At 59.7% G+C, this 20,982-nt stretch overlaps 2 protein-coding genes across 2 annotated transcripts in view; both read left to right on the plus strand.

The window, feature by feature from the left end:
• Window positions 1-2,770: 2,770 nt before the first annotated feature.
• CLDN7 (claudin 7) lies at window positions 2,771-12,620 on the plus strand. Its single transcript, XM_077314480.1, has 4 exons — window positions 2,771-3,028; window positions 8,335-8,499; window positions 9,879-9,963; window positions 11,055-12,620. The coding sequence occupies exons 1-4, from the start codon at window positions 2,806-2,808 to the stop codon at window positions 11,224-11,226; spliced, it is 645 nt and encodes a 214-aa protein (XP_077170595.1). The 5' UTR covers window positions 2,771-2,805; the 3' UTR covers window positions 11,227-12,620.
• Window positions 12,621-13,563: 943 nt separating this feature from the next.
• Window positions 13,564-20,982, plus strand: part of ACAP1 (ArfGAP with coiled-coil, ankyrin repeat and PH domains 1) — a 14,597-nt gene continuing 7,178 nt past the window's right edge. Inside the window, 10 exon segments of the mRNA XM_077314482.1 lie at window positions 13,564-14,077; window positions 16,736-16,793; window positions 17,006-17,125; window positions 17,572-17,625; window positions 18,448-18,506; window positions 18,950-19,133; window positions 19,310-19,354; window positions 19,887-19,982; window positions 20,403-20,477; window positions 20,914-20,982. The exon segment at window positions 20,914-20,982 is cut by the window's right edge and continues 41 nt beyond it. Coding sequence (XP_077170597.1) covers window positions 13,839-14,077; window positions 16,736-16,793; window positions 17,006-17,125; window positions 17,572-17,625; window positions 18,448-18,506; window positions 18,950-19,133; window positions 19,310-19,354; window positions 19,887-19,982; window positions 20,403-20,477; window positions 20,914-20,982 — 999 coding nt within the window. The 5' untranslated portion in view covers window positions 13,564-13,838.

Genomic DNA, 20,982 nt, shown 5'->3' on the forward strand with positions numbered 1-20,982 from the left:
GTAGAATGGCCCAAGGAGGTCTGGGTTCAAAGTATCCCTCAGCATGGAGCTCACAGGGTGCTGCCACCCCAGCCTCCCTCCCTCAGACAGGCCACCTCGCAGGGTGAAGCTCCTTAGAAAAGGGGTCAGATTAAAATGTCACGGACAGACAGAAACATCTCTCAGAAGGGCACAAGGCAGCCTTCTTCAGGGGGTGGCAGCTGCAATTATCTCCCCCCCCCCCCCACACACACACACAGAGGCAGGGTTGTTTTTGATTGACAGCCTTCAGCCGCCACTTTCCCCCATGAAAGCTCCTCAAGGCCTCCAACTTCCTCCATGCCCTTCAGCCGGTTTCACTCGGGGCAGAAACCCATAAAACCCCGTCCCTCGCGTCCGATGACTGGGAGGAAGAGGCCGTGTCATGCAGGTGGCCCAGGACAGAAAGTGGCGCTCCCAGCATCTCTCCTGCCTGGATGCCCGCCAGAGGGTGGGGCAGGAACCCTTGCCCATGTACAGGCAAAGCCCTGGCTTCCTTATGCCGGCCCAGGGGCAGCAGTTTACTGGATCTCAGAGGTCCCTGGGCTGCCTAGGCAGAGCGTGGCTGGGGCGAGGGAGGGTTGGGGCTCTCTTCGGGACAGGAGGAGGCATCCGAGCGACAGCACTGTCCCCCTCAGCCCCGTTTCTTTCTTATTGGAAAGAAGGAGCTGCCTATCTTTCTAGCGCAGAGCTAGAGCATCAATGGGCTCAGTGGCAGGACACCTGTGCCTGGCCTCACAGAAGGCCCCGGTTCAACCCCTGGCATTTCCAGGTGACAAGGTGCTGCAGCCAGCCTAAGCAGACAATGCTGACCTTGGCAGACCCAGGATGGAAGGCAGCTGTGATTAGTCAAGGAGAGCACCTCTGAGCACGTGCTGAGTGCCTCACTCACCAACACACCTGAGTTGACACGGAGTGTCTGGGGGGTGGGGGGACCCTTCAGGCAGAATCCACCAGCACTCAGCTCTTAGACCGAAACTCAGTGTCTGGACTTAATATAAAATAAGAAAAAAAAACATTAAAAAAGAAAAAACTGGGAAGTTTACAGAGACCTGATCCTGCCTGCCATGGGGACACGGTATCTGTGGTTATGTGACTCACAGTTTTTTGTGTAAACATTTCCAGCTACCTCACCGGTTTCTCATGAGGGGGGGGGGGAGCATCCAAGATTGTTGAATCTGAAAGTTCCAAAGCAGCACTCCAAAGGAAGCAGCTCTATGGAAAGGCTTTCTGTGCATGCTCAGAGAACTCTGTTCCATTTGCTTTATGCATTCCGGTGTGGAAAACTGGCATCAAGGAACCATTCTGAGTAGAGCTTAAGATCTAAAAAAAGAGGAACTCAGCCAGACTTCAGGGACACTCCAAAGACACTGTCCTCAGGTCTGGCAGAAAAGCACTCTGCCCGTGTTCAGATACCTCTGCCTCTCTTTTGCTCCGATGTTCCAAAGAGTCACTCCCAAGCAGAAGAGCTTCACAAACACCTTGTATCTCTTTGTTTTATTGCTATGATTGCCAGTGCTGCAGCTCAGTTTGAAGGACCACCTGTGCCAGGTGTGGTTGCCAGGCAGCTATTGACTTATTGGCTCTGCCACCACTCAGGGGGGCCGGCTTGGCGTCCAGAACCGTGGCATTTGACAGGACTTGAATGGCAAGCATCTTTTAAAGGAGAGCGGGGAGGGATTTGGGGTCTGCTATTTTATTCTTGGCTTTATTTACTGTTTATTTATTATTTATGTCTGTCTGTCTTGATTCCGCTGATAGCGAGTGGCACCAAGTCGGAACCAGCAGCAGGAAGGGGTGTTCTGTGACCAATTCCGTAGGAAAGGGGGGGTGTAAAACTTAAGCAGACATTTAAAATCAGAACATGACAGACGCAGAGCAATCTTAACCAGGTCTACTCGGAATCTTATACAGGTCTGTCCAATGAGACTTACTCCCAGGCAAGTGTTTTTAGGGTTGCAATGTAGACAACATACCCCCGCCCCCAACTGTAGGTTCCAAATTTTGGCCATCCATCCAAATTACCTGGTTTTATTTAGAGCTTCGGTTTTACCCAGTTCAGTGGTCCTAAAGGCGGGTTCAGGGTGACTTACAAAGAATTAGAAACGACAGTGAACGTTTGTGAATCCTGCAGGGCCCCGCAAGGCGATGGGCTGCCTAGGAGGGCCATGGGGGGGAGGGAAATTAGGGCCTTGGTGACACCTGCGGAAGGCCCCCCTCCAAGGAACAGAGCTGGGGGCCTTGCAAGGGGATGTCTTCAATCAAGCAGCAACCGAACCCCTTGCCTTATCAGTTTCAGTGGGGGTGGGGGTGGGGGGGTGTACACTGCTGCCTTTGTAATTGTTTTCCAAGGTGGTGGTGAAAGGAATTAAGTGGATCGGCAGAGAAGCCAGGCATGGGGGGGGGGCATGTTGGTCTGAAGCAGCCGAACAAAGGGGTGTCCCCCCCAGGCACCTTGAAGACCCCCCCCCAAGCTTCATTCTGGGCAGAAGCTTCCAGCTGAAGAAGGACGCCTCCCCTAAAAAAAGGCTGGAGCCCAGAATGAAACTTGGTGGGACTTCAAAGCGCCCCCCAACTTTGCTTCCTCCCCCCCATCTTCCAGGGGAGGGGCAGGCAGGTGGAGGGGCCGCCCAGGCGCTGCAGGAAGGCGCCCGGGGTGCGGGTTTCTGCTTCCGCCGCCTCCCCGCCCCCGGGGGCCCTGATGTCACGCGCCCCTCCCCGCGGGCCAGGACATAAAGGCAGGTGCGCTCACCTGGCGCGCAGGTAAGAGCCGCCCCTTCCCGCGCCATGGCCAACTCGGGCTTGCAGCTGCTGGGCTTCGTGCTGGCCCTGGTGGGCTGGATCGCCACCCTGGCGGCCACCGTCCTGCCCCAGTGGCAGATGTCCTCCTACGCCACCGACAACATCATCACGGCCGTGGCCGTCTACAAGGGCCTCTGGATGACCTGCGCCTGGCAGAGCACCGGCCAGATCCAGTGCATGGCCTACTACTCCGTGCTCAACCTCCCGTGTGAGTGGCGGCTTACCAACTCCGGGCGGGGGGCGGTCGGGAGCTGAGGGGTGCGGAGGGTGGGACGCCAGGCCGCCCACCAGCCCCAGCAGCCATTTTCTCGAGGGCAGGGGGAGAAAAGGCGTCCGCGGTTTTAGAGACGGGGCATCATTCCGGAGGGGGGGATCTGAAGGCGAACGGGGGGACATGGGGTTTGTGGGGAGAAAGGGGACAGGCTGGAGAAGGACTTGAGCATGGCGGGAAAGCGATAAATAGCCGCCGCCCCCCCCCCCCCCCCACAAACGCACACACGCATCTTGGCGGCCTCGGAAGGCGGGAGGGAGCGGCCGAGGCTCCACCGGGGACGGATGAACCTTGCCCCTCCCGCCCACACCTGGCCGGGCCGGCGAGACATGGAAAAGGGGCCTCGGCGGCGAAGAGACGCCCCCCCCCCCGTCCCTCCCCTCGGGGGTCTTGCCTGTGTCTGGACCCTTCCAAAGCGCCAGGCCGCCCTCTCCCCCTCCCTTTGTGCGCAGCTCCGGCCACCGCCCCACCCAGGAATGGAAAGCTGTGGGCGGGGGGAAAGTCGCCCGGGCCCCCTCCCAACCCCCCCCCCCCAGGAAGATTCTTCCTTCTTCCTCCCCCTTGAGAACCTGAACTTTGTCCGACCCTTGGCGTCTGGGGCTCAAAGGCGGCCGGGAGGGGCCCCGTCGCGCCGAGTGTCCCCCCCCCGGGGGTGGGGGAGGCAGGGGCCGGCCGGGGATTCGGGCATCTTTCGCAAGACGGCCCCGGAATCCTGCATTTTAAGGGCCGGGTGGTGGTTCGCGGGGGGGGGGGGGGCGACGACCCTCGACCCGTCGCAGGAGAGAAGCGGGTCGCTGCTCCGTGTCCCTCCGCCTGGCTTCTGTAGTCGCGCCTTAATTCGGATTCGACCCGATGGCTGCTTTTGAGAACGCGGTTCGAGGAGTCTCGCTTTTCGCGGCTGCGCCGGGACGTCGGGGTGGGTGTGGGCCGTCGAGCCCCGCGGGGGTGGGCTGCGCATTAGCCGGCCACGTAATGTACGAAGGGGCTGCCCGACACCTGTGGGCCTGGCCGGGCCACTCGCGGCCATTCCGACGTGCGCGCCCGCGGAAGCGGGACCCGGAATGACAGTCGCCGCCGGCCAGCCGGGTGGGTGGGCGGCTCGAGAGCCCCGCTCGGGCAGCGCCGTCCTCCATTTCCTCCTTGCGCAAGGGCCAGACGTGCGCCGGCCCTTCGGTGTCCCGGAGCTTGCGAAGCCTCCTCGCTCCCAGGCGCGCCACGGCAGACACGCGACTTTACGCGCACGTCTGGCTGCCCGGCTCTCGGGGGGGGGGGGGCGTCGGGACTCGAACTCGTCTCTGTTTAGACAGCGGCCCGACCCGCCTTGGTCAAACACAGCAGGGAGCGCCGCGGCCCTCCTCAGTCCGCAAAAGCCCGCCTGGGCTGGCCGGAGATCCGCCTCCCCCCGCCCGAGTTCTGCCCAAAGGCGCCCGGGCTTGCACGGCCCCTCCCCCGTCGCCCCTTCGCAGCAACCGCCTGGGCCGGTCGGGCAGCCCGCCGCAGGCTCTTCCGCCCTAAACCCCCCCCCCCCCCCGCCACACCTGCCCGCCGGGCCGTGCAAAGACGGGGGACGCCCCGACCCAAGAGTCGCCCCTTGCCCCGCTGCCGTTGCCAGCTCCCGGTTGGGAAAGACTCGGCGTTTTGGAGTTGAGGGGCAGGGACTTTTGGGGGTGGGGGGAGAGATTGGGGGGTTGGGGCATGCAGGAGGTCTTCTCGGTGGTGGCCCCTTACTTAGTAATGCATCCCTCAGCCTTGCCATACCCCCCCCCCCACAAAGCAGCTCTTTTCTCCAGGGGAACTGCCAGTTGGAGACCAGCTGTAATTACAGATCTCCTGGCCCTGCCTGGGGATTGGCAACTATAGCCTGTGCTTTCAAGGCCATTCCAGTGGCCTGTGAGATGGGCCCGGAAGATTCCCACCTTAGGCACTGCGTCCAGGAGAGGCAGCGTGGGGCAGTGGTTCGAATGTCAGGCTGGCCACGTCATGCAGGAGAAAAGAGAAAAATCCCCCCCCCCTCATGCTGCTCGCCCTGTGGAAGGTCGGGGGGGGGGGAAGGGATCCTCCTGGACGCTGGGATCTGGCTCCTTCGGAGAGCGGACAGTGTGGCATTCCCTCCCCTCTCCAACCCCCCCCCCCCCGAAATCTCCAGGGATTTCTTAACCCAGAGTTGGCAACCCATGTCGAACCTTCAAGGGCCCCGGTGGCAGAGGGATTACTTCCGTGCCACCTTCTCCCTCCCAGAGAAAGTCACACAAATGCCTCTCATCGGTTATGGGTGTGATTTATTCCTCTGGCTCGGCCCCGTAAGCGTCTAGCCTTGCTGAGTAACAGGCCGGCTGCCGTGGCCCCTTCGTGCCCTTTATGGAGGCACAACTACACGGGTAGCAGCCCTGCCTACGGCCTCGCCTCGCCTCCCCTCCCAGCTCGCCTTCTTCCTCCTCTCCCCTCTCAGACATGAGACTCACCTTCAACTTTGGGGTCCCAGCTCTGCCTGGCTTATGGGCAGCTCAACCCTGACTCTCCCCCCCAAAACCTGTTACTTGTGCATGGGAGTGGGGGCGTCCAAAGGCTTCTTGTGGGGCATGATGCCCCCAGTGAGAGCTTCCGGGGTTGAAGGCTTGCCTCGTGCTGTGCTGAAGAGCTGTTCTGCCCCAGTGCCGGGGGGGGGGGGGGGGTTGGCTGCGACCTCCCCAAGGAAGCAAAGTGGTCCTGTGCTCTTCCACCTTCTGAGTCAGGAAGAGGGGCTGGCCCCAAAAGTTCCCCAAGGAACTTCTGGAGAATAAGCAAGCCGGACTTCCCTCCCCCCCAGCCCTTCTTCCTCTCCTCTGTGAGGTCCTGCTCCCCTTACAGTCCCGGCCCTGGCCTGCCCCCAGCCCTCCTTTCCTTTCCATGTGGGGCACAGACCCCCCCCCCCCCCGTGACAGGCTGCTGGGCCCAGGGCGGTTGCCGCAATGGGGTGTGGGGTGTGAGTTGCCATGTTGTGTTTTTCTAAGCCTCCGAATGTGTCGCTCGGCCGTGCTGGGTGGGGCCCCTCATGGCTTTGACAGTGGGGCAGGGCTCCTGCAGCCAGAAAAGCCCCAAAACGCCCACGCCGACTTTGGGGTTTGCGTGCTTCAGAAAAGGGGAAACCGAGCCTCCACACGACAACCGTGGAGGGATTTGGTCTTCGGGATCTGGAGGGTGGAGGGCAGGCGTGCTGGTCAAGGGCAGCTCTTCAGGGGAAGGGAGTCCAGGCAAGGGTTGGAGGGAGAAGGGGCCACCCGGGCCTCCCGGGGCCAGCTGAGCAGACTCCGGTTGGCTGCTGGACCAGCCTTCCTGGTGAGCCGTTGCCTCATGCTGTGCCCCTGAGCAGGGCCTGCTTCTGTTTATATAGCGGAGGCGCAGCCCCTGATAATCCTATCGCCTTCCCATTATCTGGGAAAACAAGCTCAGTTTGCTGTGGCAGGAGGGCAACCGCAGGGGTCACGGGGAGCGGAGATGGTGGCAGAGGAGCGCGGGGGGGGGGGGGCGGATCCTGGGCTGTTGGCCACCTTGTTACTCCAAGGTGGGAGTGACCCTTTTTCATCCCTGTCTTCTGGGGGTGGGCCCAGGTGTTCTCTGCCGGGAGAGAGTTAGGGGGGATTCGGGGAGGGGTGCTTGGAGCAGCCCTCTCTGGGCAGGCCGTGTGTGATTTCCAACCACCTCTGGTCAGCTCGTGCCTTGAAAACCTCAAGATATGTGTGTGTATTTGGGGGGGGGTCACCCTGGCCTTCTCCGAAATCCTGACTGAACCCACTTGGCTTTGAAATCTGAGGAGATTTGAGGCCAGGGCTCTTGTTCCTAACGGTCTGTGCGTCTCCCTTCTAGGATGCAGCTCCTGGCCCCTGCTTCCTGTTCTGCCCAGTAGGCCCCGCTACCCCCCTCCCTCCCTCCCCCCCCCCCCCCGCCTGCCTGAACTCTCTCCAGCCAGCCCCAGTTTCAGCGAAACCAGCTCAGCGGCTCTTTTGTTCCGCTGCTCTGCTTTGCTTTCCTTTGGTGGTGCCTGTTTTTCTCTGGCTCTCACACTTGGGGCAGACACCTGTCCACGGGGAGGGGTGATGTCACCTCTGTTTCTATGGGGAGGGAAGGGGAAGGGTGGGGCGGGGCAGGAATCTGTGCAGAGCCATTACAGGATATGCGTCTCTTTCCAAACCCTGAGATTTCCCAGTCTTGTGTCTCTTCCTAGCAAATTTGGAGGAAGTTATTCCGCAGTGTTGTCATTCCCTGGAAAGACACTGGGTCAAAAGAAGAGGGAGAAATTCTCCTGGGGCAGGTTTTGGGGCAGTCCAATGCCGCTTTCCTCTTGACGTAGCCCGGATTGAGCCACATGACTTACGAGTCACAAAACAGGGCAGGAGTTGTGGCAGAATGGCCACAGGATAGAGCCCTGGAGGACCACTCCCTGGCCATGGCACAACCCTCCCCAGATGCAAGAGTCCGGCCTCCCACCGTGCTCTGCTAGCATTACAGGGCTGGTCCCTCTCCCCCGCCCCAGAAGTGACCTCGGCAGACTCCCCCCCCCACACACACACACACACGCCCTGGTCCAGAAAGGTGAAGAGCTAAGTGCGGAAGGGTTTTATGGCTCACCTTGGCAAAGGGCTCCCTTTAGACTTTGGATCCTCCCCTACCTGGCCAGGTTGTCCTTGGCTGAGAGCCAGAAGGGAATGAACGGAGGAGGTTGGCCCCCACAATACTGGAGCCGCCACATGGAAAAATGACAGTGTTGGTCCCCAACCCCCCCCCCACACACACACACACACCGCCATTTCTTTATGGTTTATTTGGCATGCACAAAATGAGAGCCACAACAAGTAAATTCCATGCAACAAAACTCCCTGATCAGCTCCTGCCGCACAGAGGGAAGGCCGTCGTGGTATGGTGCTGTCCCCACCAATAAAACACACCAAAAAACATGAAAATAGATAAACCAAATAGAAGGAAAACAGGGAGGGGGGAGCTCGCCCCACAAGCTTCCATGGCAGGGAGGGGATTCCCAGATCCCAGCCGTCTCAGGGGAGGATTTGATCTCTTCCTTTCCCCAAACCCCTCTGCGAGAGCCTCTTGCCCTAGAGTGGTGTGCTGGGACCCCCACCATGGATAGGGGGCTGCCCAAGGAGCTGGGGCCCTTTGGAAGGGGGCAGAGCAGCGTGGGGGCCTGCTGGGAGCCCGGATGGGTGACGTCTTCTGCCTTTTCGTTGTCTGACCTCCCTCTGCTTCTCTTCCAGCCTCGCTGCAGGCCACCCGGGCTCTCATGGTGGTCTCCATCGTCCTGGGGGTGGTCTCCATGGGCGTGGCCATCATGGGCATGAAGTGTACCCACTGCGGGAGCGATAACATGGTGACCAAGGCCCGCATCGCCATGACGGGGGGCATCATCTTCATAGTCGCAGGTGAGTGGCAAGAGTTGGCCAGGAGCGGTCGGCTTGGCTTTGCCTCTCCCTGCTATTTGGGCAGCCCAGGGACCCCTTTGGCATAAGGGTCCTGCCCTCTGTTGGGGCCCAATGGCAGCTGATCTACAGAGAGCCGTTCCCTGGGAGGAAACAACAGCATCGCCAGAGTCTATGGTATACCATAGAGCAGGGGTAGTCAAACTGCGGCCCTCCAGATGTCCATGGACTACAATTCCCAGGAGCCCCTGCCAGCATCCGCTGCCAGAGGCTCCTGGGAATTGTAGTACATGGACATCTGGAGGGCCGCAGTTTGACTACCCCTGCCATAGAGTGTAAGAGGAACGGAAGGGCTGGAGCTTCCCCCCCACCTCAGCCAAACACACTGAATTTGTGTTCAGTGACACCTTTCAAAACTTTGTTCTGCTGCTTCAGACCAGCCCGGCAACCCACCTGGGTCTACCTGCCGTTTCCAGGTCTTGATTCAGATCTTTTGTCTCGGGGATGACTTCCTCCTTTGGCTGGTTTACCAGCCACACCTGTTTCTCCTGTAAATGAGTGACTATTCTTCTGCCAGCCCTGCAATCACTCCAGGACATGTTTGATCTCTGCAGCACCCTCACCTGAGGCGTTCAGGCCAGAGGCGGAGTCACCATCTCACCCGGCAGAAAGGACACAATTCCTGCAGTCCCTCCCAGTTTCCACAGGGCCCTTTGCTTGTTCCCTTATGTATTTACTCCGTTTATCCTTGACCTTTCTCCCCCAAATTCTCCTCTCCTCCATTTTATGCTCATGGCAAGCCTGTGATGGCCTTCCCTTGCTCGGGTTGACCACATATTCCAGCCTGCCCCGGGGATGTGTCGGCCATCTTGAGGGTGGGGATTGTCCAAAATGAGAGTGAGCGATAATTTGGGAGGCTTCCCAAGGGCTCACCATGTTTGTTTGTGGCAGCAGAAATGCGAAGGTGTCTTTGGAGTACTTTGCAGACCGTCAAGTTTTGGAATCTTTCAGAAGCTTTCCTGGTCTGGAATGAACAAAGAATGATTTGTGGTTCCAGTTGTGTTTATTGGGGGCGGGGGCGGGGGCGGGGGCGGGGGGGGAGGGAATTGAGCTGCCCAGGCAAGAAGATATTCGGGGGGGTTTCTGACGTGGGCCTCTCACCAGTGGGCTTTAAGAGAGCCAGTGGCAGCGTGGATGAAGCACCCCCATTTGTTACATTTATGCATTGCCAAACAAAACTGCTTCTTTTGGGGGGATCTGGCTTCTTAGCAGAAGACGGTCGGGGTTAATTTCGTGGCATCGGGGAAGGCACCGGGATCGCCCTGGGGAGGAGACTGAAGGGGCGTGGAGCGGACCCTCACTATTGATTTCTCTCTTTGCAGGTCTGACCTCTCTTGTGGCGTGCTCGTGGTATGGAAACCAGATTGTGAGGGACTTCTACGACCCTCTGACACCCGTCAATACCAAGTGAGTTTCCCAAGAGGTCCACGGGCAGGCGGGGGGGCAGATCCCAGGAGCTCATGCTAAGTGATGAATCCCTTTCGTGCAGTAAATCAGCCCAAACTTCCTCCCTTCTGTCCAAATTCTTACCTGTTTTAATCTTGAGTCTTATAGCCTGCCTTTCCCCATAGGCCTAGGGCAGGTAACATCAGAATTAAATGCATCCAGCTGTGGGTGGGACAGCACAGCTGAAATACTTCTCAGGCCAAGCACCTGTAACTTTGCAGTGGTCATTTTGTTCCTGCGCTCTTGACTGGCATGAGGATCCCTCCCCCCTTTATTCTGAGCTGGATTCTCCAGGGTTAATTGGCAGGGCTGGTCGTCTGCCAGGCAGTGAAGTGTATTGTTTTTGGTGTGGGAGCCAGGATTCATGCCCGTGGTAGGATTTTATTCTGCCTCTTAGATCTTTGCTACTCTGTAATTTTTATCTACAGGTATTCTTTAAAAACCTTGTTTGGATTTTTAGGGCTTTGATTTTAAGCACCGTTTTGCCTGTGATTTTGAAAGGATGGCTTAATTGTTCTATTTATTGCGGTGGACGGTTGAGCACTGGGAATCTGCCGATGAATACGGCAAAATGGTGCCTCCCACAGCTGCTTTCGACTGGGAATGCCAATCCCAGTGTGGGAATTGTGTGGGGCTGGGCACAGACAGACGCTTGGCAAAGGTTCTCCGTTTCCTCCATTTCCATTTCCTCCTGGATCTTGTGTTTCTTTGGAAGAGAGCAGAGAGAACAGAAAGGCCCCACCAGTGTTTTACGTTACACCCGTCATGGCCAACGGGGCAAGGAAAGTCAACAAAATAAGTGACTGAGCTAGAAATTCCTTACGGGATTTCCCAACAGGCCTCTTCAAGATAGGGGGTCGTTTTAGTGTGTTTGTATCAGCAGGAAAGAGCCGGAATCCAGCAGCACCTGAGGAACGAACCAAATCTGTGGCAGGGGAGGAGCTTTCGGGAGTCACGTTCACCTCTTGAGCTACAGCAAATCCACCAGGACTGAATTGGGTGCCCCAAACAGGCTGCCCGGACATCTCAATGTCTCCTTTTCTCCCTTTCAGGTATGAGTTCGGATCGGCCATTTTTGTGGGCTGGGCCGGCGCAGCGCTGGTCATCCTCGGAGGGGCCCTTCTCTCCTGCTCCTGTCCCGGGAAATCTGGATCTGCCTACGGCCGCCAGTACCCCCAGGGGAAGCCCATCTCCAAACCCCCCAGTAACCGGGAATACGTCTGACCCTGCTCTGAGGAAGCCGCGCATGCCACTCCTGCGGATCGCCCCCTCGCCCACCCCGGGAGACCACAGACCTCCAGACCCCGCCGTGCCTTGGGCCCTGCCAGAGACGTGTCTAGGAGCCTTCATACGGCCCCCGTTTTTACTTGACGTCTTTTTTAAGCCTTAACCTTTTTTAAACCTTAAAGGGGAAACCCGCCGTGTCTTTTTTAACCAGGAAGGGAGCTTTCTCCAGCTCAGATCACTGCTCATCGATGTGTAGGGTCTGGATGGGGGGGGGGGCTTAATTTTATCTTGGGGGGGGGAGATGTTCTGTGCTGTAGTGTGCTGTTCTCAGTTTAGGATGCACCCCTGTGCAAAAAAACAAATACAGAATTGACAGAAGATTTGAATAAATCACCGCAGACCATTCACACCGGACTACAGATCAATTGCTTTTTAAAGGGTTTAGATCAGGGGTAGTCAAACTGCGGCCCTCCAGATGTCCATGGACTACAATTCCCAGAAGCCGGCAGGGGCTCCTGTGAATTGTAGTCCATGGACATCTGGAGGGCCGCAGTTTGACTACCCCTGCTTTAGATGGATGCAAATCTCGAGGGGTCATTTAGATTAGGGGTGGTGTGCCCTTTAACCCCAGCAAGCTGCACCCCCCAGTGTGGAGAGGAGGGGTGTGAGCGGCCCCTTGAGTGTTTACAGAGCGATCCCCCCACAGGGCATTTATTAGGGGTAAATGCACACCGCCCTATTGCTGAATCCCAAACCATACACATTTCCCCAAGGGGCATTAATCTGGGGGGGGGGGGCAGAGAGGAACTGGGTCTCAACAAAGCTGGGGGGGGGGGGATGGGTCCCATTGAGGGAGCAGAAGAGGCCCTTAGCAGCAGCTAGATTCTCCGTGCCCTTAGAGCCCTGGTTTAAGTCCGGATGTTAAGGATTCCCGCTGTGGGAAGACGGTGTGGTGGAGAAGGGTGCGCAACCGGAGAAGCGGCAATTTTGCGTGCAGAGGTTCTGGTGTGAATCTTCCTCCAACGGACCGTCTCATTCCAAAAGAGGGCTTCTGGTTTTAGTAACAGGAATCTTTGCTTCATCTTCAAATGCTGTCCACAAACACCAAAGCCGCCGCCTCTATCAAAGGGAACCGAGATCCTCCTCCCTGTTCAGAAACATTGGCCTTCCTGAAAATATTTGTATTGCTTAGGGAAGGGGACGTAGGAAGAAGTCAATGTTTCTCCCTTGCCGGCAGGGCGGTCACCGAGGGAGCAGGCGTGTTGCCTGACTTCAGAGCGCTGCGGCCCCCTGGGGCTGACTGTGGGTGCCTGTTTTTATCGTCTGTTTGTGAAGCTGGGAACTGATTTTTTTTTTTTTTTTGTACATAATAAACCTTTTTTGAGAAAGCCGTCCTTGACTGTTGGCCGTCCTCTGCTGTGTGTGTAAATATTGGGCATTTCCTAGCAGGGTGGGGCCGGGAAGGGACGCCGAAGGCCCCGAGGAATTCAGGGGCTGGTGGAGGGGGGATGCCAACTCTAGGGTGGGAAATCCCTGGAGACTGGAGGTTGGGGAGGGATATAATGCCAGAGTCCAGACTATGGCAGCCCTTTCTTCCCGGGGGGACAGACTGTAACAGGTTGCCTACCCTGGGTTTGGAAATACCTGGAGACTTTGGGGGTGAGATTTGGGGCAGGGAGGGGCCTGGGAGTCTGCCCACCAAAGCTGCCAGTTTCACCCGGGGAACTGAGCTCTATATTCTGGAGATGAGCTGTACAATCTCACCAGGAGCCTGGCATCCCTAGATGTAATCCTCGGACGCCTCCAGCCCCCTCCCCCTAACTGGCAACCCCAACATCTAACAAGCCCCCCCCACACACACACACACACACTTCACAATACCCTCATGTCTTCCTGCTGTAGTATTACTTTAGTTATATGTTATTGTGTTTGTACACTACACAACAGTTTTATGGATGGTAGCAGACACCGCCCGATTGGGAGGGCGCTTTCTACACGGAGTCAAGAGATGAACACACTGTGCGCGAGGCACTTCCAGGGCAGGGAAGGGCGCCGTCTTCCTTATCTGCCGCTTTGGAAACGAGGGCCAAGATCCGCTCTCCCTGCCGGGCCGAACGCGGCTAAGCGACGGGGGATGTTTCTCGTGAAAAGTCCGCACTAAAATGGCGATGGGGAAGCGAGACTCCCGCCGCGCCGTCCAGCGGCCGCCTTGGGCGAGGCAGGCGGCTCGTCTTTGCCCGGCGGGGAGGCAGCGTCGACGAAGCGCACGGCCGTCTGCACGTGTCCGGGGCGGCTCGGGGGAGCCTTTAAGTCCGCAGGGAGGACTTAAGTCCGAAGGAACAGGCAGGGCTCCGGCTGGCGCGAGCTCGCGGCGCGGAGTCAGGCGAGGGGTCGCCGCCCAGCGCGGCGCGAGTTCGATCCCCGCCGCCAAGGCCAGGCAGCGTGCCCGTGTGAGCGCCCCCACCCCGAAGCCCGGCAGCCCCTTCCGCGCCGCGCTTCCCCCGGCCAAGCCCCCCCCCCCCGGCCCAGCCCGTGGCCGGCAGTTCCGCGGGCGCGGCGTGGGAAGGGGCTGCCGGCTGCCCCCTGCAGGCCGCCCCGAGGCAGGCCGGATGGCTCCTCCGCCCGCTCTCCTCCCCGGGGCGGAGCGGGGCCGGCGGCCGGCGCCTCCTCCTCCTCCTCCTCCGCCTGCCCCTGGCACGGGCCGGCCCTGGCGGCTCCCCTCGCTGCGCCGCTGCGCCCGGCCGCTCTCCCGACGCCTCCTCCGACGCCGCTGCCGCCTCGCCCGCGCCGCCGCCATGACCGTCCCGCTGGACTTCGAGGAGTGCCTCAAGGACTCGCCCCGCTTCAGGTGGGCGCGGCGGGCGCGGCGCTGGGGCCAGGCGGAGGCAGGCGGGGGCTCGCCGGGGAGGACGGCTGGGCGGGCGGGGGAGCGCCGCGCTGCACCCCTGTCCGCCTTCACACGTGTGGCGGTCCGCAGGGGCGGCCGTTGCTCTCGGGACGGGGCTCCCGGCTCGCGCCCTTTGGAGGGGGGGGGGGGGGTCCCGGTACCCCGGAACGCGGGGAAGGCCGTCCGGGGCGCTCTGGGATGCTGCGTTCCCCTCCCGGGAGCCGGCTTGCATCACCCCTGCAGGGGGCCGCGAGCAAGTTGCCAAGGCGACCTCTGTCCGGGCTCCGGACACCGGCCCTCTTTGTCCCGGCTGGAGCCCCCCCCCTCCTCCTTGGGGGTCGGCTTTTTCCTACCACCGAGTGCCAGTCTCCAAGGGAGGGCCCGTTCATGCTCCCTAGCGGCCACCCAGCGCTTGTTTCTGGGGTCCCAGGCCAGGAACAGGTTCCCTAGGACCCAGGCTTTGCACCTGCAGGCCGCCCCCTCCCTTTACAGCCTGTGGCTGCCTCCGGCGTGGGGTTTTCAGCCCAGGACGGATGAGCACAACCCGGATGTCAGGCAGGCAGCAGCGAGGTGCCGGGGCCAGGAGGGGCTCGGAAAGCGGGCCAGCCTGGAGAACCTCTCTGGGCAGCTCAGCAGGCACGGACAGAGCGGCCGTATTCGTCCCTGGGGTGCTTTTGCATGCCTGGAGCAACCTTGCAAGAGTGTTGCGGTCATGGGCTGGCCCGAGTCAGTTGGGGCATGCAGTCAGAATAGTGCTCTTCAGAATGGAAGTGTGCTGGGTTCAAATCCCGACTTCCCTGACTGTAGCCCTGCCGCTGTGGGGCAGCCAAAGTTCTGGGGCCCAGAGACCTTTTGGAGAGGCCCCATCTGAAGAGGAGCGTGAGGGGCCACGGGAGGCCAGAGTGGCAGTTCCAGACACCCAGGATCCCTCCTCCCAAGTTCAGTGCAGACCATGAAGTCCCCTCAACCTGCATGGAATTGTACCAGCCCTCCCTTCCGGACAAGCTGGCTGGTGGCAAAGCTCCCCCCCCCATCTCTTTTGAAGAGGGGCTGTGGCACGGTGGCAGAGTCCCTGCTTGGCATGCAGAAGGTCCCCGGTTCAATCCCTGGCAGCATCTCCAGCTGAAAAGGGCCAGACAGGAGGGGATGGGGAAGAGCTTTCTCTGCCGGACACCCTGGGGGTCCTGATTCAGCAGATGGGCGCTTCTGGGGTTCAAGTGAGGACTGCTTGCTTGCTGAAGAGCTGCAAGGCAGGGACATGCCTCTGAGCCTGTGTGGGCCTCTCGGTTGGAGCTCTGGTCAGGAGCCACGCGTATTTTCCACTCTCCGTGCGCTTTGTCGGTGTGACAAATCGTTTCCAGGAGTCATTTGATTTCCTCTTGCCACGTTTCTGCGACGTTTTTCCCTTGGGTGGTGGAGTGCCGAAGGGGGGTGTCGGGGCCTTTCTTTCCGAAGGGGGCTGCAGTTCAGAGCCCCATGCCGGTGAGACGGTTCCCCTTCCTGCAGCCTGGCATTGGGCTGGCTCCGTGTCTCTTGCTCCTTTTTCTTTCTAAGACCCTCCGCTTTGTCCCCGGTTCCCACACTGCTTGGGGTACTTTTCTCCAGAGAGAGAGGTGGTTCTAGTGCATTATGGGAAACACGCGTGTGGCAGCCATCTTGAGCCACTCAAGAGGAGATGGTTCTGCCTCGCGGGAGAGTGAAGCCAGGCGCCCGGCACAAGAGAGTCCTTCTGCCCCCCCCCCGAGTGGCTCCCCCCACCAAACCAGGGGTAGTTACTCCTCTTGCTGCCTTCCGGGGGTAGTCACCCCTGCAGCTGCCTTCTGTCTCCGTGGCTGAAGTCAACCCGGCAGATCTGGGGAGTCCAACCTGGCTCCTCTTGGGTGCTCTCCCTGCCTCTCTCTAGTGGGACCTGGGTGGGGGCACCTGTCTGCCCCTTGCACTTCTACCTGTGTCTCTTCCGGGGGGGGCGGGGGGGGGGGGCCGGCACAAAAACTGGCTGCTGGGCAGAGCAGAGCAGGCCGGGTTTCCAGGCAACCGTTAGGAAGTGGTTACAGGCCGGACGAGGGCAGGAAACGTGTGTGGAGACCACAAGAGAACAAGGGAAGAGCAAGGGCCGTTCGGCCCCCAGATGTAGCTGTGGCGGAGACCCCAAACTGGCCGCTTCTCTCTGCTCTCCTCCAGCCCATCCCCTTCTTCCTTCTGGGTTTCCTTTTCCTCCAAGACCCCAGCCCACCGCTCATTCGGAGGGAGCTTGCCGGGTGGTGGGAGGTGGGGTGGCCTTGAAGTGAGACAGGCAGCTCCAAGCCCCTCTCAATTGGGGGGGTGGGGGGGGTGGTAGATTGACCTTGGCCTTGGCCAGAGACCCCGGGGGATTCTCCTCGATCCTGCTGTCATTAATTGTGTTCAGAGCATTTTACATCAATGCTGCAAAAGTGCTTACGCGTACAGCAACCCTGTGGGGTAGACCAGTGTGACCTCCCTTTTGCAAGCAGGGGACCGAGCAGAGCACGGGTTCACGGCTGATCGACTGGGTTCATGGGTGGCTTTCAGTCTGCCGGCTCTTGCCACATGCTAAAGTTGTTTCCCCCCCTTGTCTCTTCCGCCCCCCCCCTCCCTCAGGGCTGCTATCGAGAAGGTGGAAACGGAGGTGTCTGTGCTGGAGACCCAGCTGGAGAAGGTGAGGGGGCCGGTCGCTTCGGGGCCAGCCAGGGGCCTTTCCGGAGGCTTTGGCCTGGCCGCCTGGGATACCCTTGGCCAGATGGCAGCTCTGTCCGGCCAGGGACCTAAGCTGTGTTTGACTCCACGTTGGATGCCTCAGGAGCTCAGATTGGGGGTGGGGGTGGGGGGTGGGCTCTTGAGCTGCCTGCCCTGTTCCTTCCCCCCTTCAAGCTGCTGAAACTGTGCACCACCATGCTGGAGTCGGGGCGGCAATATTGTTCCCAGAGCAAGAACTTTGTGTCTGGCGTCCAGGAGCTCTCGCAGAATTCCCCGGGGGACCCCATGATGAGCGTAAGCATACTCGGAAAGAGCTGGGGGAGAGCCAGTCAGCCAGATGTGCATGGGGGGGGAGCAGTTTGAGTTCCTAGGCTGGTCGGGTGCAGCCCCTGTGACGTGCCCCACTCAGTTTGGCCAACCCTGGTGGACACACCAGAAAGACCAGTTTGGGCAGGAATCCAAGACGTTTGCTGATCTCTTTCAAGCCCTTTTCTGCAACCACCAGGTTGTCTAGAAACTTGCTTTTTGTGACAAGACCATAAGGTCCAGAAACTTCAAATTTTTTAAAGATGGCTTTCAAGACAGGAGCTCTCTATGGGGCTGCCACTCTCAGGGCCTTTTCTCATTTCTAGGCCTCAGTGCTGAGCCCTCCTGGGCTTGCAAGGGGTAGAGGGGATTCTCGCACCTGGGTCCTTCACAGTCTCTTCTTTCCTTCTGCTTTTCTGGGCCCCTTTTTCCAGGAGTGTCTCAACAAATTTTCGGAGAGCCTCAACCACGTGATCAGCAGGCACGAGGTGAGAAACAGCCCCTTTCCATGCACCCCCCCCCCTTTCTGGGAGACAGAATTTGAGATTGTGGGTCGGCCAAAGCAGGGTGGGATGAGGGGCAAAACACCTCCCGTATGAGGAGCGGCTGAAGCAGCTTTAATTGAGGGAGAAGGGACCACCAGGCAGGTGGAGGGGAGAGGCAGAAATGAGCAGGAACCATAAATGTGGAGGGCAGAGGAAACTTCTTCTCCCCTCCCTCCCTCCTTCCCTCCCTCCCTCCCTGATGCCAGAGCCCTTCCATGCAGGGTGTAACTTCACCTATGGAACTCCCTGCCACAAAATGTAGGCCCCCCTGCTTCTCCCAAGGCCCTCTGGATCCCGGGCCAGCCCACCCTCAGAGTGAGGCCGCAGGGCCATCCAATGCTGCAACAAGAGACCCGGCCCCATTGTCAAGGCAGAAAAAGCTCAATCCTTTTTGCCTTCAAATATTCCCCGTGCCCAGCTCCTCCACTGAGGATGGGCGTGATGCACCAGAACCTCCTCCAGCTGAGCGAACATTGTGCAAGATCTGTGATCTCAACCGGGTGTGTGCCAGAGATTGTCCCAGGAGGGGGCGGGGGGGGGCTTGGGTTCACAGCGGGGCAGGTCTCTCTGCTTCTCCTTCCCCGTCCCGGCATCTGTTTGCCCCCTGAATCCCCCTTCCCCCGATCCTTTAGCCCTTCTCCAAGGGGCAGGGGACCCCTTCTCCCCGTTCCATCCTTGGGGCTCCTGTGTTCTGCCTGACCTTGCCCGGTTGGGGACCTCGGACTCAGATTCCCTCCCCCCTTTTGCTGCTTCTCTCTGCTGCAGGAACTCCTGGAAACCACCCAACAGGCCTTCAAGCAGCAGCTGCAGAGTTTGGTGAAAGAGTAAGAGGGCCAGAGGGAGTCCGGCAGAGGAAGCGGAGAAGGCGGGGAGGGGGAGAAGGGTTCGGCTCCTGCCAGGGGCTCAGGGATTGGACTGACGTCCTGGGTGGGAGGGGGTCCATTCGGGAGGCTTCAGGGACTCATTGGAGGCTGCTTGGGAAATACCTGTGGAGGGCAGGCGTTGGGGAGGGGAGGGACCTCAGGGAGCTAAAATGCCAACCGAGTCCCTTCTGCAGGGTCTCCCTTTTCTCCAGCGGAACTGAACTCCGGAGATGAGTTGTGATTCTGGGAGATCTCCAGCCCCCAGCTGGAGTTTGGCACCCCTACGACTGGTGGGGTTGGGCGGGCGGGCTGGCTGGCTGGCTGGCCGGCTGGCGGCAGTGGCCACTGCTGGGGTTGTGGGGTGCCGCATCTCCCCCCGCGCAACGGGTCCTTCTGTGTCTTAGAGACATTAAGCAGTTCAAGGAGACCCGCAAGGAATTCGAACGCAGCAGCGAATCCCTCTCTGGCGCCCTCCACCACAATGCCGAGGTGCCCCGGCGACGCCACCACGAGGCCGAAGAGGCCACGCTCGCGTTGAAGGCCGCCCGCACCGCCTTCCGTGCTCGGGCCCTCGACTACGTCCTCCAGGTAGGGCGGGCCCGTCTCCCGCCCAGGGCCCCTGGTTCTGGGAAGGGGAGCTTGAGCACCTGTTCTTCTGATGGGGGGGGAGCTTAGAGGGACCCCCATAGCTGGTGGCCGGGAGTCAGGGTGGACGGGGCAGGATCCTCCCAGGGCCAACGGGTGCTGCTCCTTCTTCCTCCCAGATCAACGTGATCCAGTCAAAGAAGAAATTTGAGATCCTGAAGTTTGTGAGTCACCTGGGCTTGGTCCGTCTTCAGTTGCCCATTTTACGGCCTTCCTGCCGGTGCTTCCCTCTGTGCAGTCATGCGCCCCTGCCTGTTGGGATCATGGAAAACATGCAGCCAGCGTCCCATGCTTATGCGCAGGGTTGCAGGCGGAGTCAGGGGTCCCCACAGCCTTTTTGAACCTGTGCTTCCCTTGCCAGTGACCAGCGCAGCCACAAAATGGCCGCCCCAGGAGGCGGAGCCAACCATAGGATGCCTAACCTCGGTTTATGAGAATACATTGACAGTTCTTGTTCTGTGTCAAACTGTTGAGTCTGGCGGCTTCAGCCCTGAGTTCAGCCGGCAGCCCCAGTCGCGTATCACTCTGAGGTCTTCGATGTTACGCAGCCTCCCCCCCCCTCTCCCTTATCTGGGGTGAGACTTCATGCTCAGGAAATGTGGTTTCCGGGCAGGGTCGAGCCCCTGAATCTCTCCCTTTGGCAACCAACGTGCCCATTCAGCGCTTCCAGGTTGATTGGGCCGCCTGTCTCCCCAGCTGTTGGCAACCATGGAAGCCCAGTCCTCGTACCTGGAGCAGGGGTTCCACGCGGCAAGAGAGCTGGCGCAGTACCGGAAGGACTTGGCGGCACAGGTGAGAGGACCCCTCCCCGGGGGAGGAGAGGGGTGGGCTTGCTCTCCGCTCCTCTCCTCTTGGCAAGCCCCAGAAAGAGGGAGGAAGTGAGCTCAGGGGAGAGGAAGAACAGAGCGAGCCAGGAAAGAGCTGAGCTTGACAAACAGGATGCTGGCGTGCGGCTTCTCCGCGGCGGAGTCTGCGGCCATGCAGCCGCACCAGGCTCCAGGACTCTGCATCTGCCTTCTCCAGGTAGGGGACAGGCCGGGAAATCATCCGTGGGTGCTGGGGAGAGGGGGCCGAGAAGGGAATCAGATGCTGGAGGAAACAGCGGCAGGCAGGTGCTTGGGGAGGAGGGGGCCTGAAGGAGGGTCTGGGCTGCTTCCTTCGGCCTCCATTCTGGAAATCGAGGCCCCAGCTCTAAGCTCTCCCCCTTTCCAGCTCCATCAGCTGGTTCTGGAGTCGGCCCGAGAAAAGCGGGACATGGAGCAACGGCACACGGTCATCAAGCAGAAAGTGAGTGGGGTCCAAAGGGGCGGGGCCTGTGGGCGGGCCAGGTCCGAGAAGGAGGAGGAGCTTGGGGCAAGTGGGAGGAGACTTGCAGTTTGGGGGCAGGGCTTAGGAGCTGCCCAGTTCTGAGAAAGAGGAGGAGCTTGAGCGAAATGGGCGGGTTTGGACAACAGTGGGCTGGACTTAGTGTGTGAGTGCTGGCAGAGGTGGGCCCTGGGGCTTGGTGGGAGGAGCTTATGGACAGGGGCGGGGCTTAGGGTGCCCATAAAACCAAGAAAAGTTCAGGAAGTAAAGGGGCATGAGTGGAATGGAAGGAGACAGGACAGAAGGGTGGACTTTGGGCAGAATACGAGGGCCTTTGGTGGATGGGTGGGAACAGGCAAGCCAAATTGTTGGCGTGGGGAAGTTTTCTGTGGTGTAACAAGAGGCCACCCCTCTTCAGGACCTGTCGCAAGACTATGTGGTTCCTGAGCTACATACAGAGCCAGGGCTGGTGGTGATGGAGGGCTAC

The sequence above is a fragment of the Paroedura picta genome, chromosome 16 (genome assembly GCF_049243985.1).
Source record: "Paroedura picta isolate Pp20150507F chromosome 16, Ppicta_v3.0, whole genome shotgun sequence".
NCBI lineage: Eukaryota > Metazoa > Chordata > Lepidosauria > Squamata > Gekkonidae > Paroedura > Paroedura picta.

Coding starts and splice junctions, on each gene's coding strand:
- CLDN7 (XM_077314480.1), top strand. CDS start 2,806: ATGGCCAACTCGGGCTTGCAGCTGCTGGGCTTCGTGCTGGCCCTGGTG. Junction 8,500..9,878: donor CATCATCTTCATAGTCGCAG/GTGAGTGGCAAG, acceptor CTCTCTTTGCAG/GTCTGACCTCTCTTGTGGCG. Junction 9,964..11,054: donor CTGACACCCGTCAATACCAA/GTGAGTTTCCCA, acceptor TCTCCCTTTCAG/GTATGAGTTCGGATCGGCCA.